The sequence below is a fragment of the Chiloscyllium plagiosum genome, chromosome 40 (genome assembly GCF_004010195.1).
Source record: "Chiloscyllium plagiosum isolate BGI_BamShark_2017 chromosome 40, ASM401019v2, whole genome shotgun sequence".
NCBI lineage: Eukaryota > Metazoa > Chordata > Chondrichthyes > Orectolobiformes > Hemiscylliidae > Chiloscyllium > Chiloscyllium plagiosum.
In genome coordinates this window covers 3517658-3545449 of record NC_057749.1, presented here as the reverse complement: position 1 = coordinate 3545449, position 27792 = coordinate 3517658, and the positions used below count along the sequence as shown (strand labels likewise).

The following is a 27792-nucleotide window of genomic DNA, read 5'->3' as shown; positions in this document are numbered from 1 at the left end:
TGAATAGGAAGGGTTTGGAGGGATATGGGCCGGGTGCTGGCAGGTGGGACTAGATTGGGTTGGGATATCTGGTCGGCATGGACGGGTTGGACCCAAGGGTCTGTTTCCATGCTGTACATCTCTATGACCCTAAGACCTTCATCCCCTCCTCAATCCACCTATTGTACCCTTGGCTACCTTCTCCCCAGCCCATCCCCCTCCCATTTATCTCTCCACTCCCGGAGGCTCCCTGCCTCATTCCTGATGAAGGGTTTTTGCCCGAAATGTCAATTTTCCTGCTCCTCGGATGCTGCCTGACCTGCTGTGCTTTTCCAGCACCACTCTAATCTATTATCCAACCCTTTGTCTGCCCGGCTGCTGGTTTCTCTCTGGTCTCCATTTATTGTCGACTCCTTTCTCTTCCTCCCCCAACCTTCAGTCTGAATACCAACTTTTCCGAGCTGCTGGACCTGAAACATTAACTCTGATTTCTCTTCACAGATGCTGCCCGACCTGCTGAGCTTCTCCAGCAATTTCTGTTTCACAGTTTCCAAATCAACTTGGCTGAGATCGCCAAGGGTCTCATACACACGGATCAAGTCACCCCTTGCTATTTTAAGCTCCAGTCGCAGCCTGTCCAACCTTCCCTCATAAATAACTTACTCATCCCACATAGCAGTCTGGTAAATCTCCTGCAAACCACCTACAGAACATTTACACCCTTGAATAAGGAGACCATAACTATATGGCGTTCCCTCCGCCCGGCGTGGCCTCAGGGTGGACTTCCAGCCTTGAGAGGATTCCAGAGCGGTCACCTGACCTCGGGGAGAACCACAAGGAGAAGGTCAGCGCCATCTGGAGTCAAGGTCTGGCGTTGCCTGGAGCGAGGTGCCGGTGTCAACAGGGTTGGTTGGATTGTGGTTCTAAACTTTTTTCTCTCTTTATTTCTTTCTTTCTTTATCACCTCAACCTGAGCTACAAACCTTCACAAACCTTTTTCTTTCCTTATTTTTCTCTTTTACTACTAGGATCTGTAATGCTGGGATTTTCCCTAAGAATTTGAACTTATGGATCTGTATCAAGGTACCTCTGTGCGTAAGATACTGCTGTAAGTGGTGACTTGTAAACTTTCCACTGTACTCATTTGAGTACATGGGACAATAAAGCTAATTCTAATTTAAATACAGTATTTGACATCTGGTCTCACCAGTGCCTTGCTTATCTAAAGCATTACATTCATTTATATTCAATTCCCACGTAATAAAGGACAGTATTCCATGAGCCTTCCTGGTTACATACTGATGTTTTGGGTCTCCTTTCGAACCTCAGAATTTCACAGTTTAAGTAATGCACCGATTTTTTTCATTCTTCCAGCCAAAGGGAACAACTTCATATTTCCTAGTTTAAAAAAATCACACAACACCAGGTTATAGTCCAACAGGTTTATTTGGAGGCACCAGCTTTCGGAGCGACGCTCCTTCATCAGGTGGTTGTGGAGTATAAGATTGTGAGACACAAAATTTATAGCAAAAGTTTACAGTGTGACTGCATTTTTTTTTTGAAAAAGACCAGGATTGTTTGTTAAGTCTCTCATCTTTTAGAATGATCATGTAGGCTTCAGTTCTTCCATATGGAAATCAGAGAACTTTTTTTTGAAGTAACATTCTGAACTGAACTTTAACAATTGTGTCATATCGGCCTCGTGTGTGTGTGTGTGTGTGTGTGTGGTCACCTGCACTACACACACACACACACACACAGACTCACACAAATGGACAGACACACACTTCTGCAGACCCATACACTCACAAAGACCCTCTCTCATACGTTCACACATACACTCCCACACCCATGTGCACCCTCTCACAGACTTAGATTAGATTCCCTACAGTGTGGAAACATGCCCTTCGGCCCAACCAGTCCACACCGACCCGCCAAAGAGAAACCCACCCAGAGCCATTTCCCTCTGACTGATGCACCTAACACTATGGGCAATTTAGCGTGGGCCAATTCACCTGACCTGTACATCTTTGGACTGTGGGAGGAAACCGGAGCACCCGGAGGAAACCCACACAGACACAGGGAGAATGTGCAAACTCCACACAGACAGTCACCAAGGCTGAGCCACCGCACCACCCACTTTATACCCTTTTACACTCACACACATACACACACACTCTCATAGACACTCATAAGTCCCCCCCACCACACACACACACACCCACTTGCATGCATACACACATAAGTTTGTGGGGTGAATTTGTACTTGTAGAGTTACATTTTATTTTGCTCGAAAACGGCATGAATCCATGTAAGGTTGTGTAAATCCCCTTTTTTAGAAATAGAATCAGTCTGAACATTGGGGCACAGACAGCCTCACACAGGGCATCTCACACCTTCAATGCATTATCTGAGGCAACATGACACCAATTGTTAAAGTTCACTTCAGAATGTAACTTTAAAAAAGCTCTGCGATTTACGTGTGAAAAAACTGAAATCAACACGGTCGTTCTAAAAGATAAGAGGCTTAACAAAACAACCCAGGTCTTTTTCAATATATATTTTCAGTTACATTCACACTGTAAACCTTTGCTATAAATTCTTTGGTCTTACGGTCTTATACTCCACAACCATCTGATGAAAACCATCTGATGAAGGAGCAGCGCTCCGAAAGTTAGTGCTTCCAAATAAACCTGTTGGACTACACCCTGGGGTTGTGTGGTTTTGAACTTTGTACAGCCCAGTCCAACACCGGCATCTCCACATATTTCCTACGTTGCCTTCCATCTGCTACCAAGAAAACTCTTGTTGTCTTCACAACACATTTTCCAGCCTGCATGTACCCCCCGTGAATGCCTTCACTGAAGTCATTGGTGTAAATTGTGAAACGCTGAGGCCCCAGCACAACCCCATAGGACTCCCACCATCACATGCTGCCTGACAAATAAAGACCCATTTATACAGACTCTGTGATCTCTGCCAGTCAGAAAGCTGGCCAATCTTTTACCCGTGCCAATTTGTTACCCCTCCCCACCCCCCCCACACAAACAATAAGCTTCTATTTTCCACAATAATCTTTGTTTGTGTCAGGAGGCATTAGATAATGTGTGCTGAGAGACGCAGAGAGCACTGAAGGAGTTCGAATGGGAGGTTTTTGAGTTTTGTCACTGCTTCCCCTTGTTCGGTGGCAGGACTCACTGAGCGGTCACTCTCCCATTCCGAACAGGAGGGTCTGGGTGTGGGGCTGGCATGGGAAGGCGAGGAATCTGACCCTACCTGTAAGTGTGAGCAGATTTTTCTCAATTCATCATAGACATTGTCTCTGGAGATGAAGGACACAAAGATGTACTGCAGCAAAACAAAGCATAAAACCTCGTTAAATGGAGCACAAATTGAAACAACAACTTGCATTTATATAGCAACCCCGAGATCAGCAAACACCCCCAAAGACGCTTCACAGGACTATTACCTGACAAAACTTCACACCAGGCTACATGTGAAGATGTGAGTTCAGATGACCATGTGTTTGGTCAAATGTGTAAGCTGAAAGGTGTGCCTTAAGAGAGAAAAGGGAGTTGGAGAGGTGTAGGGCTGGAACTCCACAGCTTAGGCTCATTGAGGCTGAATTCAAGGTCATCACCAGTGACGGAGCGACTAAAATGGGTATAGTCAGGAGACTAGAAACATAGGAGCACAGAGATCGCACAGTACTGGAGCAGCTGCAGGAGATTACAGAGATTAGGAGGGGAGAGATTTAAAAACACAGCTGAGAGGTTAGACACTGGGGTCTTGTTGAAGCAGGTACCAATGTCAGCACTGGCTAACAGGATGAACACGGCCTGGTGTTAGCAGAGTGCTAGAAGAATTCATGTTTATGGAGGACGGGACTTGGGAACTGAGCAAACGATTCTCAAGTCTAAGAGTCAATAAAGTGATGGAGGAGGGTTCCAGTAACTAAAGAGCTGGGTAGAGGTTGGACAGAGTTACAGAGGTGGAAACAGGCAGCGTTCACAATGGTGTAGGCACATAGCCAGAATCCTGTCTCTAGCTCAAATATAAACACACCCCTTCAGTCACATGATTCACCTCCTTGAACCTCTCCACCACAATCTTTATACAGAAACAGGCCAGCTGACCTGACAATACCAGGAGAGCCCTTATCCCCAACATGTTCCTCTTCCCACTCACCCTCATCTTTGGTGTACTGAGGACAGCCAGCTGGACATTATAGAATCTGAAGTTAGCATTGGTGCCACCCAGCGCCAGGTACCTGGGTTCAATTCCACTCTCAGGTGACTGTGTAGAGTTTGCATATTCTCCCCATCTCGGTGTGGGTTTCCTCCCACAGTCCAAAGATGTGCAGGTTAGACGGATTGGCCAAGCTAAATTGCCCATCGTATCTACGGATGTGCAGGCTTGGTGGATTAGCCATGGAAAAGCCAGGGTTACAGGGATAATATAGGAGAGTGAGTCTGGCTGGGATATTGTGGAGTACATTGGATTGGAAAAATTATAATTAATTAGAAACAAACTAATAATTGAGCTCGAATCTTTGTTTCATCTTTGTTAAGCATTTTCATGAAAAGATTTTTCAATGAGTACGGTAAGTTCATTCAAATGGATTCCACGTACATCTTTGTTTAAGGAAAATCCCAGTGGATGTGTGCTTGAAACTGTTTGTGATAACTAAATCAAAGAAGGTACATCTTTATTTTAGAAATACTCAGGCTTTCTAACATCACTTCCACCTGCATTTATAACTTTTTTTTCGTTCATGGCTATTTGCCTTTCTTTTACCCTCCCACCTATCCACAAAGTTTAAGATGGTGACGATCTCCTTCACACTTTGTGACACTTTTGATATGCATTCTGCCAAGTACTGCAAGCTCAGGACCAGGGGCGCCCCAATAGGAATCTCGATTATCTGAACAGGATGGGCGGGCACCATTTTGTTCGGATAATTGATTATTCGGTTAATTGATTAAATGACTTTCCTCTGGGGCTTGGAGTTTTCTGTTGTGGTTCTGTTCGCCGAGCTTGAAGTTTTTGTTGCAAACGTTTCGTCCCCTGACTAGGCGACATATCAGTGCTTGGGAGCCTCCTTCGAAGCGCTTCTTTGGTGTTTCCTCCGGTGTTTATAGTGGTCTGTCCCTGCCGCTTCCGGTTGTCAGTTTCAGCTGTCCGCTGTAGTGGTTGGTATATTGGGTCCAGGTCGATGTGTTTGTTGATGGAGTTTGTGGATGAATGCCATGCCTCTAGGAATTCCCTGGCTGTTCTCTGTCTGGCTTGCCCTATGATAGTAGTGTTGTCCCAGTCGTATTCATGTTGCTTGTTGTCTGCGTGTGTGTGAATTTGACTGGGACAACACTACTATCATAGGGCAAGCCAGACAGAGAACAGCCAGGGAATTCCTAGAGGCATGGCATTCATCCACAAACTCCATCAACAAACACATCGACCTGGACCCAATATACCAACCACGACAGCGGACAGCTGAAACTGACAACCGGAAGCGGCAGGGACAGACCACTATAAACACCGGAGGAAACATCAAAGAAGCGCTTCGCAGGAGGCTCCCAAGCACTGATGATGTCGCCTAGCCAGGGGACGAAACGTTTGCAACAAAAACTTCCAGCTCGGCGAACAGAACCACAGCAACGAGCACCCGAGCTACAAATCTTCTCCCAAACTTTTCTTCCCCTTTCCCTTCTGTTTCGACTTTTCCCTTTGGGATTCTGGTTGTTCTCATATCGAGCTGATGAAAATATTGAGCACAAATATTTCTGTTGGACTCTCACTGAACTGCTTGCTGCTTCAAGTCCCAGGCTCCTAACTGTTGCTAAAGGTCAGCACTTCATATTTTGGCAGGACCGTAATGTGCCTTTGATTTGGTCTCGAGCAGTCAATGTGTGCTGAGCCAACTCAGAGTCTGGAAGCACGATGCTAAGACTCCATGATACCACTGCACTGAGCCCGAGCGCTGCCATTAAGTAGCAACTTTCAACAGGCACTTAAGGAGACGTCTATGGAGACAGGTTCTGCCTGTCCCTCTCCCTGACAAGGGACTTTCCTTTCAGGTTCCCGCTCTCTTTTATCCTCCTGACCCCTCCAGGAGACTGAACTCCCCAGGGGTGCAGGCCCATTAAAGCTCAAAGTTTCCCCAACAGACAATATCGCTGCAGATTTGTTGGCAAGATGGCCGACAGCTGCACTGAGGTAATGTTACTGCACTCCAGAGACATTCTGTACACCCCAGAGTGTCAGTCAGCAGTGATTCAAATGTCATGAACAAACCTGGAATAAAATGCTAGTCTCGTTACTAATGATCAGGAAGCTCCCGAACTGTCATCAAAGCCCAGCTGCTTCACTAATCCCCTTCAAGGAAGGGATCCTGCCATCCTTACCTGGTCTGACCTACATGTGACTCCAGACAAACAGTGATGTGGTCAACTCTTCACTGCCCTCTGGAATGGCTGAGCGAGCCACTCTGTTGTATCAAATCGCCACAGAAATAAGTACCTTTGCCACAGACTGCAGCAGGTCAAGAAGGTACGTGACTGACAATTTATTCAGGGCAATTTAGGATGGGCATTAAACACTAGCTTTGCCAGGGTTGCCCACATCCCAAGAATCGATAGAAAGAAAGTCGCAAGGGAACTACCTGCCACTTGTACTTAGCCACTTGTTTCTCCCCCACCCCGATGCTCAGGATCAGCCTAGTGGAGCTTCTCTGAACTGGGGTGTGACCACCTCCTGCCAAAGGCTGATATTTGCCCCAGTTCATTCCAGCGGAAGGTGGAGATGTGGGCGGGAGCTGTGTGAGGGCCTCACCTTCTCATTGGACTTTGTCCTGATGACGAGGCCATTTGGGAGCAGCCCTGCTGTTCGGTGCTTCTTGACCAGCACGACGGACGTGACTGAAACCGTGACCTGAAAGGATCAAAAGCGGCGACTGGTCAGAATTTCCTGTTAGTTTTTACTGCATCTGTCAGCTTCGGGAGCCGGGGGGGAGAGGCGGTTTGGGCAGGACATAAAATTTATTCAAAAAGTTTTTGCTACCCATTATACCCCACAGACAACATTCCCCTTGTCTGAAACAAACAGTGCTCTGTCAGTAGCTGGCCCAGTCCGCAAGGTGTCCTTACACTCATTCCAGGAGAGAGTGAGGAATGGCAGATGCTGGAGATCAGAGCTGAAAAGCGTGTTGCTGGAAAAGCGCAGCAGGTCAGGCAGCATCCAAGGAACAGGAGAATCGACGTTTCGGGCATTCCTGAAGAAGGGCTCATGCCCGAAACGTCGATTCTCCTGCTCCTTGGATGCTGCCTGACCTGCTGCGCTTTTCCAGCAACACGTTTTTATACTCATTCCAGTGTCCTTCAGATTCCCTGTCATGTGATCAGCACTCATTTAGACAAAAATATACACTTTCAATCAGTAGAAAGAGATAAAATTAATGGTAATTTGTCCCAATTACTCATCTGCTTACAGCGACCCTTGGGTGCTTTTGGTTTTGTGATTTATTGATCAGATTTACAATTAGCAGTGCACGTCAAGACAAAGACAGAACACATCGAGAGCAAGTGGGAAAGCATTCGGGATTTGGAGGTCAATAAGCAGAAGCATCGTGTACTTGGACAGTTCACGGAACCTTAGCAAAGCTCTGGTCAGACCACAACTGGAGGATCGCATCAAGGTCTGGCTGAGAAACGGGATTCTGGAGAGAATGCACAGCAGCATTACCAGGAACGTTTCTTGGGATTTTAGTTAAACGGTCGAGTTGGAGAAGCTGGGTGTGCTCTCCATGGGCACAAAGAGGTTGTACACTATTATAATGGATTTGGATCAGGGATGTAACAAAAGCTGATGGTATAATGATTAGGAGAACACAGTTTAACAGTCTGGATGGCAGAGGCGGGGAGGGGCATAGATTTGAGGAGAACTTTGTTGAAGTGGAAATGATGAATTATTTTGAAATAGGACTGGACAGACAAATGAGGGAATTAAACTGACCAGAAGAAAGGGAGGTCTGCAGATGCTGGAGATCAGAGTCGAGAGTGTGTTGCTGGAAAAGCGCAGCGAGTCAGGCAGCATCCGAGAAGCAGGAGAATCGACGTTTCAGGCCGGGCCAGATTCCTGATGACGGGCTCCAGCCTGAAACGTCAATTAAACTGACCGGGCTGTGGGGATAGAGTGAGAAAATAGGGCTGATTACATTGTTCTGCAGAGAGCTGGCATAGTCTCAATGGTCTCCTCCTGTGCCACAATGACTATAAAATGTGGCAGGAGGTGAATGCCACACTCACCTTAATGTCCTTTCCAAAGAAGTTAGCGTAGAAACACAGCCAGTTGCTGGAGATGTAGAGACGGCCCTGGATCAGGATGTCTTTCTGCAGAGCACAGGAGTAAACTGTACAGGAAGCCAAAAATAACGGAGAAAGATAAAATCAAATTACTTTCACACGTTTCCTGTTCTGGTGAATACACATTGTGAGGTAAGACAGTTTGATGCTGGGTACTGAAACTCTTGTCCCACTTGTCCACAGTGTGTTCAATTCTGGTCGCCCCACTACAAGAAGGGCGTAGAGGCTTTGGAGAGGATGCTGCCCGGATTAGAGAGTACGAGCTATAAAGGAGAGGCCAGAAAAACTTTGGGTTGTTTTCTCTGGAGTGGCAGAGGCTGAGGGGAAGTCTTGATAGAGGTCTGTAAAATTATGAGATGCATAGATAGGGTTGATGGTCCAAATCTTTCTCCCAGAGTTAAAATGTCTCATACTAGGGGGCTATGCATTTTAAAGTGAGAGAGGGAGAAAGTGCAAAAGGAGATGTGAGGAGCAAGTGTGTTTTGTTTTGACACAGAATGGTGGGAGTCTGGAATACACTGCCAGTGGTGGGGTTGGATGTAGGTATGATAGGGATGTTTAAGGGGCTTTTACATAAGCACATGAAATATGCAAGGGATGGAGGGATATGGACTGAGGGCAGGAGGAAGGAATCAGTTTGATTTGGAGTCATGTTCAGCATAACATCATGGGCCGAGGGGTGTGTTCCTGTGCTGTACACTTCTATGTTGTATTTAGGGCTCCTGATGTGTGTATAAGCCATCTCTTCCCCCCAAGTCCCTGGGTTCTCTAGAGTCCTTCATGGCGTAATGTGCACGAGGGTTCTGGTCGAATGAAAAGTCTTGTCAACTAAACGACATGCAGTTTATTACATCTCTGTTTACAAGTTATGAGAATAGGATCTACATTACTATAGAGACTTTTGAGAACGAAGCCTTCGGCCTGTCTCCTGAGAGATTCTCCTCGCCTGTCCCAATGTCGTGACGGGTGGGGCTGATGGCACTGAGTCCCAGGTATTAACTCTGTTAGACCCATCCACAGGGGCTCCATGAGGTTGTTACATGGACAGTAATGTCCTACACCAGAACTTCACATGCAGAGAATTAACATCCGACCTCTCGGTAACTGTGACAGCAGATATAAAAGACACAAACACAGAAAAAGCTGGAGAAACTCAGCAAGTCTGGTAGCATTTGTAAAGAGAGAGAGAGATACTTAACTAGGGGAACTCATCAGCTGCAAATTCCTGGGTTAACCCTGTTTAAGTTCCGGAATCCACAGGCTCAGAGGGATGTGATAGCACCAGAGAGGGTGCAGAGGCGATTTACCACGGTGCTTTGACTGGAGTCGCTTTCCTTAGAACAGAGGAAGCTGAGAGGGGGGTGGAGGTGAGGGAGGGGGTTGAGTGTGAGGGGGATGTGTGTGGGGGTAGGTGGGTCTAGGTGCCTCAGATTTACAGTAAGGGGCAGAAGGTTTAGAGGATATGTGGGGGGACAAAAACCCTTTTTACTCAGAGGGTGGTGGGAATCTAGAACTTACTGCCCATAGTGGGAGAGGCAGAAACCCTCATAGCACTGAAGTCGTATCTAGATGTGCACTTGTGATGCCAAGACACACAAGGCTAAGTGCCAGAGAGTGGGGTCGAAATATTTAGGTGGGTGTTTTTGACCAGCAGAGCTGTGGATCCAGATGACTCTTTAATTCCATATAAACTATCACTCAATCCTGAACTTTCTATGGCTGTGATGGAGAAAGTGGGAAATGTCACTCAGCAATAATGTTAGTTATAATGGCACTTTGAGTGAAGGCTACATTTGGACTCTTGTAGGGCAACGCACGCAGCCCTCCTTCTGGGAGAAAGGAGTCTCGGTTCAATTCCCACCCCCTCCGGAGGTCTGTATTAACATCTCCGTACAGATTGATGAGGAAATGATCTACAATTGGTCGCTACATGCAGTAGTGCTGTAAATGTGTTTAAACTGTCCTCTGCTTGTCACTTGCAGCAAGATGGTCAGTCTGTGTGAAAGATGTTTTCCATGTCGTACCCAATCACTGCTGTTCTCACTACGGGCAGCAGGTTACTCCCTGCTGATGGAAACCACATGGTACAGAAATTCCTACCGCCCTCCCCGGCCCGTTTACCTGCTACGCTTTTCCAACTCAGCTTTCCCTGCGGGAAACGTTTGGACGGTGTTACTGTTGTAAAGGCACTTGCAACTTGATCCAGCTCTACAACCTTCCGAAAACTCAGGAGTCCTTCAAATCCGACCTCGACTACATCCCTACCTTGCTCTTGTCCACGTACCATCCTCTCGAGTTCCTTCTCGAATCCCTCTGCCTCGCCACTGATTATGATGCTCCTTCGATCTTCACTTGGGCCAGTAAATCAATGAACTCTCTGCTAATAACTCCATCATGTCTTGTAACCAGTTATTGTCTGATAACGTTCCTGTGAATCCCTTTTAGCTTTGAATCATGGGATGTGGGCATCGCTGGCTGGGCTGGCATTTATTACCTATCCCTAGTTCCCCTCCAGCCGGTGATGTGGAACTACCCTCTTGAACCACTGCTGGCGGGACACCCAGTGTCCTTAGGGAGGGAATTTCAGGATTTCGACTCAGTGACAATGGGTGGCAAGAAAGTTCCAAGTCAGGTTGGGGAGTGGCTTGGAAGGGAACATGAGGGTGGTGGCTTCCCATGGATCTCCTACCTTATACTTTGGAGTTTGCAGGTTTGGAAGCTGCTAGAGACGTTTTTACTGTTATAAGGACAACACAAATGTGAACAGTTGTTTGCAACCTTACTGGATGGCCCAGTAAGGAACTCTCATCCCACTGCTTGAAGCAGAATGCATGGAATTTTGCTCTCCTGCATAATGTTCTCTTTATCCAAGATGTTGTTCACTGGGAGTGTCCTTCAGGAAAACCTAATATCGTGAGATGCACACCTCCCATGCCACACCCAAAGTTAGAACATGAACCCTACAATTTCCAAGCATTAAACATAAACAGAGCAGATTTAACGTCAAAGTATCCTGTGGATTGTGACTTTCATGTCTCTCATTGAGTCAGTCAGAAGGATAAAGCTCCAAGATGCCAATACTGAGACATCATCACAAAAACGTGCAACTCGCTAAAGATAGCCAGACAGGACTCAGTTTAGCCAAGGAGATGAGTTTTAACAAGAGGCTGAAAGTGGGCAGTGGAGAGGGAATGTCCTTCATAATGTGATAGAGAGAGGCGACTGGAATCTAAAAGTGGGCAAAAGAGTCAGACTTCGTGGGATTGATCAGTGACTTCCTTCTCCCGAAACTTCCTGTGTTTCAAGGGATTATTTACACAGCAACAGCTCTTTGTCTCTGTGTTACGTGAATGTTTTTCTGTCAACACCCCTTTGCGTGCAGTTAACCACATGTACGGTCACTGCCAGCCTCTTGGTGAGGGCAAAGAAACAGAAACATTTACTTGGCATTGTCTTCACCCTTCCCCAAGGTAGCAAACAGCAAGCAACAACACCGTGTGGAGTTGGAATAATATTAGACCAGGTTATGGGAGCAGGAGTCGGCCATTTGGCCCATCAATAGGATGACGGCTGATCATCCAACTCAGCCTCCCGTTCCCACTTTGCACTCATCCTTTTGATTCCTTTAGTCCTAAGAAATACATCCACCTCCTTCTTGAATGTCTTCAATGTTTTGGCTTCAACCACTTTCAACAACAGAGAATTTCACAAGCTTCCCACTCTCTGGGTGAAGACATTTCTCATCTCAGTCCTGAATGGCCAACCCTGTATCCTAAGGCTGGGATTCCCTGGTTCTGGAGTACCTGGTCATTGGGAACATCCAGCCTGCCTTTACCATGTCTCGTCCTGTTGGAATTGTATGGATTTCTGTGAAATCTTCCTCATTCTTCTAAATTCCAGTGAATAAACTGCTCATTGATCCAATCTCTCTTCATTTGCCAGCTAACCTGCACATCTTTGGACTGTGGGAGGAAACTGGAGCACCCGGAGGAAACCCACGCAGACACGGGGAGGATGTACAAGCTCCACACAGACAGTTGCCTGAGGCGGGAATTGAACCTGGGTCCCTGGCACTGTGAGGCAGCAGTGCTAACCACTGAGCCACCTCCAAACTACCAGTATGCTCTACCTTCCTAACGCAGTCTAAGAATGCTGTTCCCTTGAATTGGTATTCTTGTGTAGGTCCTGATAAGGGCAAGATGAAAAAATGTTTCTTTTTCAGAAATAATAGAGAAAAAGGCAGAATATGGAGTGCAAAGTAGGCAGGCAGGAGGCTGGAAAAACACAGCGAGCCAGGCAGCATCAGGAGGTGGAGAAGTCAATGTTTTGGGTGTAACCCCGTCTTCAGCACCAAGAATGTGGAGAGGGCAGAGATGCTAAAATTCTGTTTCAATTTTAAGTTTAAAACAAAATCAATTTTTTCCTGTGACATTGTGGATCAGTATTTATTGCTGAACCCTAAATTCACTGGAGAAAGTTGTTATGAATTTCCAGCGTAACAATAGAGTGGCTCTAGAGGCAATTGCAGGGGGTAGTTAAGAGTCAATCACATCGCTGTGGGTCTGGAGTCACATGTACATCAGACCGGGGTAAGGATAGAGATTTCCTTTCCTATAGTAGTGAACCAGATTGGTGTTTTCTGTTGATTAAAGATTGCTGTCATGGTCACCATCGCTGAGACTGGCTTTCAATTTCGTTAATTTAATTTCCATTTAAGTGCTACCACTTTTAAAATACACGTGCCATTTTATTACTATAATGTCAAGAGTTTATTTCAATATTGTTTGAAACAAAACAACTTCCAATGTCCCCAGCCCACAGGAGCTCGGCTTTTCGAAGCAGATTTCCCCTGCAATTATCAACCAAACTTAACTTCAAATATCCTCATCTCGGTTTTGAAAGCGTGCACATTAGTTACTCCCTGCCCCAGTCACCGACCTGCTCTGTCCCAACTCACCTTTTCTTAACAACTCTTCCTCGGGAACTTCCTTGAAGAGTTTGTGATATTGAGAATTGTTTTTCCTTATCGTCTGAAAGAAACAAAAAGGCTTTAAGGTAGCATTCCTCACAACGTCAGGGCACTTGAAAACTATGGTGTTTTTTTTTGGGGGGGGGTGGTGGAATAGTAAACAGCACCACCAACCTGTAAATAGCAAGATCTCTAAATGGCAACGTAGTTATCATCCGATAAATAATTCAGCTGAGCCTGTTCTAAGGGACATGTATTGGCTAGGAACTCCTCAGTTCTCATACAAGGTGGGCCAACGGTGAGGCAAAGCAAGATCCCAGTTTGATATCTCAAACGGAAGAGAGTACCTCAGACAGTACAGCACTCCCACACTTGGTCAATTGCCTTTTCTTATACCTCAAGTCTCTGGATGGAGGACATCATGGTCATACATCCATTTGACATACCACTGCTGTCCCACTACAGTGCTGCCCTCAAAACGACATAACCAGGTTGAACAAAGCACTACGACTCAATATTTTATCCAAGAGACCATAGAGTTATCACTGTAATCTTTGGGGTTAATTAGTGGGGAGTGAACCTAGACCACTGACTGAGACACCTTGAATCTCAGTCCACAATCGATTGTGAATTCCCTCTTTAACAATAATACTCTGGCGTGAAACAGGGATTCCAAAATGCCAATGTTTTCATTGAATCATAAAATCACCTAATGCAGATCCTGTGATGGAATTCTTAACTCATGGAATGAGTCAGGCAGTAAGGAATGAGTAGGTGTGTGACGTATTGGGATGGTCAGTCACAACTCTGTCAGACAGGTCTACAGGAGCTAGGGAGAGTGGGAATCACAATATAGGGGTCGGGGGATGGAAGGACAGTGATACTGTGCATTGAGTAGATGGTCAGGGGTCAGGAGGTTAGCACTCGAGTGTGAGAGGGAGTGAGTAGGAAGTCTGCGGGTGGTGCTGTGCAATAGTCAGGGGTCAGAGGTTGATGATGGATTGTGAGCAGGATCAGGGATCAGAGCTGCAATAATATGGAGTCTGGAAGTTGTTGAGAGGGTCAGAGGGCAGAATTGCAGCGTGAAAGGAGCGCTGGGTCGCACCACACCTGTAAATCTGATACTTCCCACGTTCAGCATCTACGGAAGGCACAGAATCTGGGTCTGCGTTGCAAGCTCCTGGCCAAAAGCCAACTTTGACCTCTTTCTGGGTAATGAGGATAGCTTTGGGGAGTAACACACATCCACTTTCACAAAGGGCTGTTCACATTCCCCAGGTATTACGTTTATTGTGAACCCTCTCCAGACCACCAGCAACAGCACTGAGCTGAGACTTTGCCAAATACGCAGCACTTTCTTCCGTATGTTACAGGAGGTGGCCATCAATGGTATTTCGTTGCCCAGAGCCAACATGGACTCACACATTGGCCACACAGGCAAGGATGGCAGGGTCCCTTCCCTAAAGGGCAGTATGAACCAGATGGGTTTTTAATACAAATGGACACCATTAGACTCACCTTTTTTTATTGAATTCAAGTTTCACCACAGCAGGGTTCAGCCCAGGGTGTTAACCCGTGTCTCTGGGTGACCATTCCAGTGTCATCATCACTGCACCTCCAGCTCCCTTTTAGTTAAGGGAAAGAGGGGAACTCAGAGCAGTGAGCACACTTTGCTAAGATCAGCTTCCATCCACCTGCGCAATGTCCCCTTTTCGGGGATTTGACTTTGCCAATCACTGAGAAACCAGAGGTTTGATCCTCAGGATTTGATCAGTGCTCAGGAAACCTAAAGTCTCAAGCTGCCAACTGTAGCTAGACATATTCCTGGTATCCACCTTTAACTAACCCTCCCCGTTAAACAGCCCCCTTGATAGCTTTATAATCACTAACCAAGGCTGGGAACCACACAGGATCCTGCTAGTGTTTTAATGGATTTACTCCAGAGCAATGGCTCACACAGTGGGCAGGAGAAAGCCAAGTGTGATTCTCAGAGACCCCAGAACAACCTTGGGGAACTGGTAACCGTGGGCTAACCTCACACTCTGACACGGGGTGATCGCGAACAATACTCACTGAGCCACGGTGAAATCTCTTGGAATCATCAGAGTTCAGAGAATCATTTAACTTCAGGTCCCTGTGGATAGACAAAAGCGAATGTGCTGGTCAGTTGTCAAAGTCATGAACTTGTGAATCGCCTTCAGCACAGCTCTGAAAGGTTTGATTCTCGGAGTCATGCGGCAGGGAGTCCTAGCCCGTGGTTTAGTTTGTCTGAGTGAGTTCACGCAAACGGAGGTGTTCACCTTGGAGTGCACTTAGAGCTTCATGTTCAAGTGAGGACTTTACACTAAAGATTGAGTTTCTACTTGATTTGTGTATTCTCTTCAATATAAATTGAAACAAATTTACCATCATCAGACTGAACCCAGTCTTTCCAAGGTCCAGAGGGGAATAAGCTGGTCTCAGAGTCAGAACGTTGGGAGTCTGGTTGGTTGAGCTGGACAGAGGCAGTTCCTCAGGGAGTGCTAAACTGCCATAGACAGCGATACAACCCAGAGTCCCACAGTCATTGTCCATTTAAGGAAAACGGCTTCTCTCCTATTCTTCTTGCAGAAGTGAACAACTTCACATTTTCCTACATGGTGACCCATCTGCCAGGTTTTAGTCCAATCCGACAATCTTTCAACATCAACGCGTAATCTCCTTGCATCCATTTCACCATAATCTTTGTGTCATCTGTAAACTCAGCCACTCCCCTCCTCCAATTGTAAATTTATATTTAAATTAGTACGTTTTGGGTTAACACGTTGGGTTACTCAATGGGTTTAATTTGCTCTTTACTGTTCCTCACTAAACAGAATATTCAACAAACAAGGAAAATAAGTAGGCCATTCAGCCCCTCGAGTTAGTCCTGCCATTCAACAGGTCAGCAGTGATCGGAGTACAACCAGAAATCCAAGTTTCCACCTTTCCCTCCCCTGCTAACCTTTCACCAAGAATCTATCCACCAAAGATTCTGCTTCAGGAACAGAGCTCCAAAAGGTACATGACCCTCTCAGGGGGAAAAATAAATCTCCGTCTCTGTCTCTGTCTCTGTCTCTAGTTATCCCAAGGTACCATTCTGGGAGTCCCATCTTGGCAGACAGTGAAACCAAAATTCAAGAAAAGATGAGAATAAAAAGCTAATCCAATGGAGACTGTTGTATAAACACCCACCAGGATCATATGTTTCAATCAAGTTGCCTCATACTGTTCAAAATCCCAGTGGATGCAAGGGTGGCTTCTCCAACCTATCCTCATCAGACCAGCTGGCCAGTCCAAGTATTAGTCTGGCAAACCTTCGCTGCAGGTCTATAGGAGGGTGACAGGATCCTGGGCAATATCTGAAATTGGTGGCTCAGTGGTTAGCACTGCTGCCTTACAACACCAGGGGCCTGGGTTCGATTCCAGCCTCGAGCGACTGACTGTGTGGAGTTTGCACATTCTCCCCGTGTCTGCGTGGAGTTCCTCTGGGTGCTCTCACAGTCCAAAGATGTGCAGGTTTGGTGGACTGGCCGTGCTAAAAAAGAAACCCATGAAGGGTAGTGGGTCTGGATAGAATGCTCTTTGACAAGGGGGGGGGGTGGAGGTTCAGTGCTGACTCAATGGGCAGAATGGCCTCTCTCTGCACTGGAGAGATTCTATGATGGGAACAACCTGCTGACATTTAGCCTCAGACAGGTAATGATCAACAAAAAGAAGCCTATATATTGGAGCTTTCACACTCTCACAGCCTGGCAACAGCCAGCAGGTCCCTCCCTGCTGCTATATTCTTCACATAAGCTAATACATCCGTGTTTATTGTCCAGGCAGACTGACCTTCCTTCCTTGGGAATTCTGTGGCCCAGTAATCTCAATGGGAGCGACACAAAGATTCCAGAGTCATGACCAATCAGTCACCAGAGCAGCTACATCTGAGCCTTTCCCACACCAAACATCAACTGACCTAAACCCATCTCATTCAGGACAAGATGGGTCTCCTGTTCCACAGTATTGTCCTGAAGACTTGTCACATTTACAACTGTGCGGAATATTTTTGTCTCATTCATTCAGGAGACGTAGAGTGGTCCATGTGTGGAGTGAACTTCCAAAGGCACTGGTAGATGTAGTTACAGTGACAGCATTTATAAGACATTTGGGTAAGTTAAACAATAGGAAAGGTTTGTAGGGATGTGGGCCATACAGAGACAAGTGGGACTAATGGAACCTGGCCCTTGTGGATTAGTTGGACTGAAGAGTTTGTTTCTGGGCTGTACGACTCTATCTTGACATTTTTACCAATGTTCTATAGAATCAGAGAACCCCTACAGTGTGGAAGCAGGCCATTCGGTCCATCAAGAGCACACCAACCCTCCACCGTGCATCCCACCCAGACTCTATCCTATCCCTGTAGCCCTCATGCACCTAGCCTACACGTTCCTGAACACTATGGGCAATTCAGCATGGCCAATCCACCTAACCTGCATATCTTTGGACTGTGGGAGGAAACCGGTGCATCCAGAGGAAATCCATGTGGCACGGTGGCACAGTGGTTAGCACTGCTGCCTCACAGCACCAGAGACCCGGGTTCAATTCCCGCCTCAGGCGACTGACTGTGTGGAGTTTGCACGTTCTCCCCGTGTCTGCGTGGGTTTCCTCCGGGTGCTCCGGTTTCCTCCCACAGTCCAAAGATGTGCAGGTCAGGTGAATTAGCCATGCTAAACTGCCTGTAGTGTTAGGTATAGGGGTAAATGTAGGGGTATGGGTGGGTTGCGCTTCGGCGGGTCGGTGTGGACTCGTTGGGCCGAAGGGCCTGTTTCCACACTGTAATGTAATCTAATCATGCAGACATGGGGAGAATACATAAAAACTCCACACACAAAGTCTCCCACAGCTGGAATCAAGGCTGGGTGCTGTGAGGCAACAGTTCTAACCATTAGGCATCCTATTTATGACTCTAAGCATCACCTAATTGCTCATAACTAACCACCAGGAATAAAATCAGTTAAGCCACTGTTGGAATATTGTGTGGAATTCTGGTCTCCCTCCTATCGGAAGGATGTTTCTGAAACTTGAAAGGGTTCAGAAAAGATTTACAAGGATGTTGCCAGGGTTGGAGAATTTGAGCTATAGGGAGAGACTGAACAAGCTGGGGGCTGTTTCCCCTGGAGCGCAGAGGCTGAGGGGTGACCTTATCGAGGTTTATAAAATCATGAGGGGTATGGATAGGGTAAGTAGACAAGATCTTTTCTCTGAGTTGGGGGAGTCCAGAACTAGACGGCATAGGTTTAGGGTGAGAAGGGAAAGGTATAAAAGGGACCCAATGGGCAACTTTTTAACACAGAGGATGGTGCGTGTGTGGAATGAGCTGCTGGAGTAAGTGGTGGAGGCTGGTACAATTACAACATTCAAAAGGCATCTGGATGGGTATATGAATATGAAGGGTTTGGAGGGATATGGGACAACTGTTGGCAAACAGGACTAGATTAGGTTAGGATATCTGGTCAGCATGGACGAGTTGGACTGAAGGTGTAGATTTCTGTAGATTTCTATGACTCTATGACCTGGAGGGTAGTCAATAGCTAACCACATAGCTGTGGGTCTGGAGGCACATACAGGCCAGACCAGAGACAGACAGCAGATTTCTCTCAAAAAAGGACGCAAGGTTCAATGGTTTCCATTTAACTAACTTTTTAGTCCAGTTTTTGCCATTAATTAGTGAATTCAAATTTCACTATCTTCCAACATGGGATTTGAACCCAAATTCTCTGAAGGTTAGCCTGGGGCTCTGGGTTGCTAATCCAGTGACATTACTACCTCATACTGTCCTCCCTTGGCTGAGGGACCAGTATTCCTCCATACCGAATAACATGGAGGAAGCACTGAGTGTGGCAAAGAGTAGGGGTCTTCAGGGTTCATCACCAATAGTGGCTCAGCTGCTGCACTACTGATCGAGTCCGAGATTCTTGCTGCGCAGTACAGTTCAGCTCCTCCAGTCTGCACCAACCTATCTAATTCATCTCACTTAACAGCCCGTAACCTTTGAAGGTTATAACATTTCCAGTGCTCACCAATGGCCTTTTTAAACGAGTGGGGTTTCTCATCTCAACTACCCTCCTTAGCAGCGAATTCCAGATTCCCACCAGCCACCGGGTGAAAAACATGTTCCCCCTAAACCTCTTTCAAATTATGCTCCTCGTTACTGACCCTTCAACAAAGGGGAACAGATGCCAACTATCCACCCTGTTTAGGTCCAGGTGATGAGGGAACCAACTAGCAGGGAAATCTGACTTGGTTTTATCTTCCCCAGTTTGCCTGCGGCGGATGTTTCTGTCCATGACCACATTAATACAAGCGACCATCACACAGTCCTTATGGAGACAAAGTCTCGTCTTCACATTATGGAACTAGAACTGTGCTAAATGAGTTAGTTGTGAACAGATCTAGCAAATCATGACTGGGCATTCCTACCACACTGTAGGTCATCAGTAGCAGGAGAACTGTTCTCCAACACAATCTGCAACCTCGTGGCCTGACAGAAACCCCCCCCCCCAAAACTCTACATCTACCGTCAAACCAGGGGACGTCAGTAAAAGTAAATGATCAACAGTGCTCTCAAGCAGCACCTACACAGCGGCACCCAGTTTGGGTTCCCCCAGGGCCACTCAACTCCTTACCTCATTACAGCCTTGGTTCAAACGTGGACAAAAGAGCTGAATTCCAGAGGGGAGGGGAGAGGGACAGCCCTTGGCATCAAGGCTGCATTCAACCGAGTGTGGCATCAAGGAGCCCTGGCAAGAAGCTCAACACCATCCAGGACAAAGCAGCCCACTTGATTGGCACCACATCCACAAGCATCCACTTCCTCCAGCACCAATAAGCAGGAGCACTGTGTGTACTATCCACAATATGTGCTGCAGAAATTCACCAAAGGAACCTCAGACAGCTCCTTCCAAACCCACCATGACTTCCCTATAGAAGGACAAGGGCAGCAGATACATGGGAACACCAGCACCAGCAATTTCCCCTCCAACCCACTCACCATGCTGACTTGGAAATATATCACTGTTCCTTCACTATTGTTGGGTCAAAATCCAAGAAGTTCCCTCTATGAGGGCATTGTGGGTCAACCCACAGCAGGTGGACTGCAGCGGTTCAAGAAGGCAGCTCACCCCCACCTTCTCAAGGGGCAAGAAGGGACAGGCAATAAATGCTGGGCCCAGCCGTATCCCATGATCTAATAAAAACCAGTTACCTGTGGCGTGAGCGAGATTCAAAGCTGTCTTCTTCCATCGAGGTCTCCAGTAGATCCAGATTGGGTGAGGGGCTACGGTCAGGTTGCAAAAGCCCCATGTCGGATGGCGATTTCAACCTGGAACAACAGAAGCAATCAATCAGTGAATTAATGCTCATTCCATCCACCAACAGCCTCACTCTGCTGGGTAAAACCAACACTATTTCAAAACTCCTACAATTTACACTGATTGAGCATCCCTAATGTAATAAAACTCCCCGAGGCGCCACAATAACATTCAACCCTAAGCCACGTGTGGAGGAATCAGGTCAGGTGACCAAGGAATCAGGTCAGGTGACCAAACTTCAATGAGCTGGGTTTCAAGCACTGCCCTCGAGGAGCAAGTGAGTAATGGGTGAGAGTCACAATGCTACTGGTCCATTCATTCGGATACTCAGGAGGCAAGGACTCAAATCCCACCACAGCAGCCAGTGGAAATTCAATTCAATTCAATTCATCAATCTGGAATACAAAGCTAAATTTTAACATTAATTATTCAATTTTGAGGATGGCATGGTCACGGTGGCTCAGTGGTTAGCACTGCTGCCTCACAGCACCAGGGTCCCAGGTTCGGTTCCAGCCTCGGGTGACTGTCTGTGTGGGGTTTGCACATTCTCCCCGTGTCTGCGTGGGTTTCCTCCGGGTGCTCCGGTTTCCTCCCACAGTCCAAAGATGTGCAGGTCAGGTGAATTGGCTATGCTAAATTGCCCGTAGTGTTAGGTCAATTAGTCAGAGGGAAATGGGTCTGGGTGGGTTACTCTTCAGAGGGTTGGTGTGGACTAGTTGGGCCGAAGGGCCTGTTTCCACACTGTAGGGAATCTAATCAGAACAAAACTTACAAATGCAAGTTTTAGTAATGCTGACCATGACAATTATCATTGATTGTTGTAAAAACTCATCTGTTCACTAATGTCCTTCCAGGAGGGGGACCTGCTGTCTGACCCTGGTCTGGCCTACATGTGACTCCAGACCCACAGCAATGTGGTTCTCTTCACTATCCTCTGGGATGAACAAGCAAACCATTCCTTTCAAAAGGAACAACTCAGAATGCACAACAAACGCTGACTTCACACCCTGTAAAGGAATAAAGTATGCAAAAAGAAAGATACATTTAACAATGAAATTCCAGAGGTTAGAGCAGAGGCAGCGGAATTGATGGAGCAAAGAAAAACCTGGGGGTGAGAGACAGGAATCGAACTGAATTTGGTTTATTGTCACACGTACTCAAATGGGTTACAGTGAGAAGTTTACAAGTCACCACTTACAGTGCCATGTTAGGTATAAGGTACCTTGGTACAGGTTCTTCAGTACAAGTACTTAGGAAAAAAATTTTATAAACAATGAAATACAATGTGTAGCATTACAGATCATAGGAATAAATTAGAAAATAGACAAATACAAATTTCAGAACAACAGTCACAATGTCATAGAGACGTACAGCACGGACGTACAGACGTACAGCAAGGCAGGCAGCATCAGGAGGGACAGGCAGGAGGCTGGCAGCAAGGCAGGCAGCATCAGGAGGGACAGGCAGGAGGCTGGGGGAACATAGCAAGGCAGGCAGCGTCAGGAGGGACAGGCAGGAGGCTGGGGGAACACAGCAAGCCAGGCAGCATCAGGAGGGAGGTGGAGAGTCAGTGTCAGAGAATATCTTTAAAGTGGGCATCCTTTGAAGAGACTTCACAGTGGAACAAACTTGTTGCCATTTGCTGCACGACCTGCAGCTGCTGAAACCCTGAGGAACTGTTGCACCTGAAAAGTCAACTCCTTTACCTCCTGATGCTGCCTGCCTTGCTGTGTTCCCCCAGCCTCCTGCCTGTCCCGCTGTGTTCTTCTAGGGTCTGCTTTGGCTTCCAGCATCTGCAGTTTTTTTGTCTCTAACCGACTCTGTAACTGAGACATTCAGGAGAGCGTGATCTGAGAGACAGAGACAGAGACAGAAGACTGAATGCCTCTGCCTCTAACAATTCTGTCATTCTCTGATCGAGCAGCAGTATATCACAGGTAACGATGATCTGGGGGAGGACGGTCAGATTAAAGACTCAAGCCATCGTCCTCATCCCAAATGCAGCCGGTAAGGAAACACAGACACACATATTGACTTCAAACCCCAGTGCTGACATGTCTCTGTGCTCAGAACATACAGGGGAGAGGCCGCTAACTGCTTCTCGATCAAGGCAGCCCTGCCTTCAACTCGTTCTCGTGCAAATAGTAAAATTATCTCAAACCCAAAAGCAGCAACATCAGGACACAGGAGTTGTCAGACTGCAGCAGATGAACAAGAATCAGTCAAATGTGCCTCCTTCTCGGAGTGCCTGAGAGGATCCCATCAAATTGCATCCAGGGCTTCCCACGGCCTCAGGCCTGGAGGACACCGGCCCCAGGGAGGCCTGAGGGACACCGGCCCCAGGGAGGCCTGAGGGACACCGGCCCCAGGGAGGCCTGAGGGACACCGGCCCTGAGGAGACTCACCGAACTCAGGATCTGAACAAGGCTCCAATCATAGTCTCTGCACAAAATCAGGAATGAATAACAATTCACAACTTGGAAAGGTGGGGGAGGGGAGCGTCGAAATTTCCACTGGGTCTCAGGGAGGACGGGTTTTTTTTTTGAAGGTTTTGTTTTGCACTGAATAAGTATTTTAAAGCATTGGTAAGAAAAAGTTTTGGCTAAAGGCTCTTCTGAAGCAATCCCCAGGGATGGAGAGGGTGAGCATGTCCGAGTCGCAGAGCTGGGAAGCTGCCCCCCCCCCCATTCCAATTCACTGACTGGGTCTAAGACCATTCCCATCGCTGTGACTGTGGTGAGGTCAGGCAGCTGGATCTCAGAATACAAACTCCTTGATTGGACCAGATTAACAGCCCCAATCAGGGAGCTCTGGCTGACTGGTATAAACAGGTAGGTCAGAGGTTCTGTCACTCAGTGAGGCAGTGCAAGAGTCATTGGGAGAGGGCCTGGTTAACTAGAGCGCTCAGGGTTATCGGCTAAATAATGAAGCGAAACCTTTGGAAGAGAAACTATTTACTCAGTAAGTGGCTGTGATCTGGAATGCACAGCCTTAAAGTGGAAGCAGATCTAATCAAAACATTCAGAGCAAATTGGATAAAGATATCGGACTCACGGGATCAATTACAGCACAGAAGGTGGCCATACAGCTCAATGATCCATGCCAGCTCCCCTAAAGTAATCTGGTCAGAGTTAATCCCCCTGTGGGATTCCTGTATCCCTACAGGTTTCTGACCTTCCATTGCCCATCCAATTTCTTTCAAAAATCATCCATTGTTTCAACTTCAAAAGGGTCTTGATACCAAACCTGGAGGGAAAGGGATCAAAGGGTACAGTGAGAAAAGAGGAACAGGGTGCTGTGTTGCATGATCAGCCATGATCATCACGAATGGGCAGAGCTGGCTCGAAGGGCCGAATGGCCTATTCTTGCTCCTATTTTCCACGTCTCTGTGCTCGCTGATGACTGCGCAATGGCCATTTGCGACTGCCCACATCCAACTGCAGCGAGATCTGGAGAATATCCAGGCTACGGCTGACAAGTAACATTCACGCCACACAAATGCCAGGCAATGACCATCTCCAATAAGAGACAATCTAACCATCACCCCTTTGATATTCAATGCCATTACCACCTCTGAAACACCCACCATCAACATCCTAGGAGTTACCGTTGACCATATTCTGAACTGAACACAGTGGCTACTAGAGTTGATCAGAGGCTAGGAATCTGCTACAAGTAACTCACCTCCTACTGACTCCCCAGAGCTCCAGGTTAGGAGTGTGATGGAATACTCCCCACTTGCCTGGGTGGGTGCAGCTTCAATACCCTCAAGCTTGACACCATCCAGGACAAAGTAGCCTGCTTGATTGTTTGGCACTGCATGTACAATCACTCCCTGCACCACCGACGCTCAGTAGCAGCGCTGTGTGGGCTGTCTACAAGATGCACTGTAGAAATTCACCAATTCCTCAGGCAGCACCTTCCAAACCCACAGCCACGCCATCTGGAAGGACAAGGGCAGCAGATACATGGGAACAACACCCCCTTGCAAGTTCCCTTCCAAGCCACTGACCAGACTTGGAAATATCTCTCTGTTACATCATGTCCCTGGAGCAAATTCCTGGAATTCCATCGCTAAGTGCATTCCAGATCCCCTGACAACAGGTGGGCTGCAGCAGTTCAAGGCAGTTCCCCACCCCCGCAAAGACAATTCCGAATCACCTAACCTGGGACACCCACATCCTGTGACGGATTGCTTTTTTAAAAAAGCAGTGCACATAATAACCAGGTAATTAATTTTTTGTCATGATGCCTGAGGGAGAGTTAAAGAGCAGGCCACTAAGGGTCCCCACATCTGCTTATGGGCAGCACAGTGACTCAGTGGTTAGCAGTGCTGCCTCACAGTGCCTGGGATCCGGATTCAATTCCAGTCTCGGGTGACTGTCTGTGTGGAGTTTGTACGTTCTCCCCGTGTCAACATGGGTTTCCTCCCACAATCCAAAAGATGTGCAGGTTAGGTGAATTGGTCATGCTAAATTGCCCGTAATGTTCAGGGATGTGTAGGTGAGGTGCATTAGTCAGGGGTAAATGTAGACTAATTGAGTAGGGGAATGGATCTGGTTGGGTTACTGTTCCAAGGGATGGTGTGGACTTGTTGGGCCAAAGGACTTGTTTCCATAGTAGAGGGAATCTATGATTTCTCTGAAAATGATGGGATCTGAAACACCCACCGGAGAGGACAGAGTGATCTCCTGTCTAATGTTGCAATGGAAGATGGCATCTTGGGAGCGTGCAGCACCTCCTACAGTACTGCTGGAAGTGCCAGCCTTAAATTCCATGGATTTGGATCAAGAAGCTGCTGACAATGGGGATGGAAGTACTATCTACGATAGACAAGCCCAGATTCTGGCCTATCAGTTTCAGGTCAGGTCATCATGGCCTGAAGGAGGATCCCTGCTGGGCTGTTCGGGGTCAACCTGTTACTTATCCCAACGATCCTCAATCTCTCAGAGGGACAAATGAACCATAAACACAACCTGCCAGCATGAGTCCGTTCCAATAGCGGCCTAGCCTTTCCTCCTGTTTATCTTTGACGTTGAAAAGTGCTCGATAAGTAAAGCATTGCCTCAGCTAGTTATTATTTCAGACGCAGTTTGGGCATGCTCGTTATTGTTTGAATTGTGAAGCGTTCGTTTCTGGTGCCAGGCTACTTTGCATTTCCATGTGTGTTATAATTAACTCAGCTCCAACTCCACCCCAGCCTGCGCACCCTTCAGTCACCATATCCATGTCCTAAAGCAAGCAAACAACACTTTGTCTTTCAAAGATAACGTCTGAAATGGAAAGAATTGCTTATCATAATTCAACAAAATGGAGTGGGTTGGGAATGGCAACGTACACGGCTGCACGGAGCCACCCAGCTGTTCTCAATGCCAATCCCACCGTGGCAAAGTGGGAAAGGATTTTCAATAAAATCTGGGCAGAGGTAGGGAGCAAGAGCGAAATGGATGGTCCGTAATGTCGCTGACGACGAGAGAGATTCAATGGCAAAAGGGTTCGTGATACAAAGCCAAGTGGTAATGGAGCGCGTGCAGAAACGAAAGGTGGGGGTCTAGAAGAGGTGTGAACGCTAGAATGGAGAACGAGAGGACCGCAGATGTTGGAGTTCAGTCGTGAAGCAGGTCAGGGGCAGCATCCGAGGAGCGGGAGATTTGACGTTTCGAGCATAAGGCCTTCATCATCAGGAAGGCCGAGGTGTCTGAAAGCCAAACCAGGAGGACAGAAAATGGGCACCAAGCCCTGTGAAGATTGAGGAACAGAGTGGGAGTGGAGGAATTTTTATTTTTTAGTTGAAATGAGCAGTGGAACACCCTCTGGATTTTAAACCACTGGGCATGTTCGATGAGGACAGAGCAGCGGGGATTTGTTTATTTTCTTTGATTTTCCTTGCGTTTATTTTTATTGTGGTCACTACCCAAAAGAGAGGTTAATGGGCACCAAATCAGGGGAGAGCCATTGTTTGTTTATTTATTTGTTTTTGGTTTGCCCCTCCCCCACCCCTCTCAGTCTTTATTTTTGTTTAACAAAGTCACGGCAGCGTTATGTTCGGTTTTGAAACAGCAGAGTGGGCCTTGCCCTGCGTTTTAGCTGGTGCTGTCCCTGTCCCGGGAGGATCTGGTGGGGGCTGTGTTGGGGGTGGGGTCTTGGTGTTTTTCCTGTGTACACCTTTCAATTTAAAAAAAAAGAGTGGAGGTTGTACTCTGAAATTGTTGAACTCAAAGTCCGATTGAAAGAAGAAGTACATTTTGTTGAGTTTAATTGGAGTCACTGTAGCAGGCTGGGGACAGAGAGGTCGTGGTTGATACCAGTGCTGAATGCAAGGGCCACACTTACAGACTCAGCCAGCCTGCATTTGGGGTCCCGAGTATAGAGGAGCAGGGAATACAGGGGTAAGTAATGGGGCTCAGGCCTCTGGCACGGAGCCTGTCCCCGTTACTCAGAAGGGAAAGGTGGAGAAGAGCAGAGCAATAGTAACTGGGGACTCGATAGTTCGGGGCACAGAAAGGCGGTTCTGTGGGGGCGAGAGAGGCTCACGTTTGGTATGTTGCCTCCCAGGTGCAAGGGTACGTGACGTCTCTGATCGTGTTTTCCGGGTCCTTAAGGGGGAGGGGGAGCAGCCCAAAGTCGTGGTCCACATTGGCACCAATGACATAGGTAGGAGGAGGGCTGAGGATGTTAGGCAGGCTTTCAGGGAGCTAGGTTGGAAGCTCAGAGTTAGAACCAGCAGAGTTGTTGTCTCTGGTTTGTTACCTGTGCCATGCGATAGAGAGTCGAGGAATAGGGAGAGAGAACAGTTAAATGTGTGGTTACAGGGATGGTGCAGGAGGGAGGGATTCCGGTATCTGGATAACTGGGGTTCTTTCTGGGGACCTCTATAAACAGGATGGTCTGCACCTGAACCTGAGGGGCACCAGTATCCTTTGTGGGAGGTTTGCTAGTGCTCTTGGCGGGGGGGGTTAAACTAACTCTGCTGGGGCATGGGAACCCAGACTGTAGCTTTAGGGTGCAGGACATGGAGTGTAGGGAGGTTAGGAACATGGCATCAATCTCAAAGGAGAGTGCCTGTAAACAGGAAAGTGGCTTGAAGCGTGTATACTTCAATGCAAGA

At 47.2% G+C, this 27792-nt stretch overlaps 1 protein-coding gene across 5 annotated transcripts in view; it reads right to left on the bottom strand.

Moving 5' to 3' along the window:
• LOC122542463 (GRAM domain-containing protein 2A-like) overlaps nt 1–27792 on the bottom strand; it is a 69775-nt gene that overhangs the window by 21429 nt on the left and 20554 nt on the right. For 4 of the 5 annotated variants that reach the window (XM_043680187.1, XM_043680186.1, XM_043680184.1 and 1 more), the window contains exons 2-7: nt 20579–20695; nt 15382–15442; nt 13297–13369; nt 8283–8386; nt 6811–6909; nt 3256–3327 (exon numbers count right to left, since the gene is read on the bottom strand). In XM_043680187.1, coding sequence (XP_043536122.1) covers nt 3256–3327; nt 6811–6909; nt 8283–8386; nt 13297–13369; nt 15382–15442; nt 20579–20676 — 507 coding nt within the window. In that variant the 5' untranslated portion in view covers nt 20677–20695. Of the gene's footprint in view, nt 1–3255; nt 3328–6810; nt 6910–8282; nt 8387–13296; nt 13370–15381; nt 15443–20578; nt 20696–23738; nt 23902–27792 lie in introns of those variants that run through there. The other variant, XM_043680189.1, reaches the window with a different exon arrangement.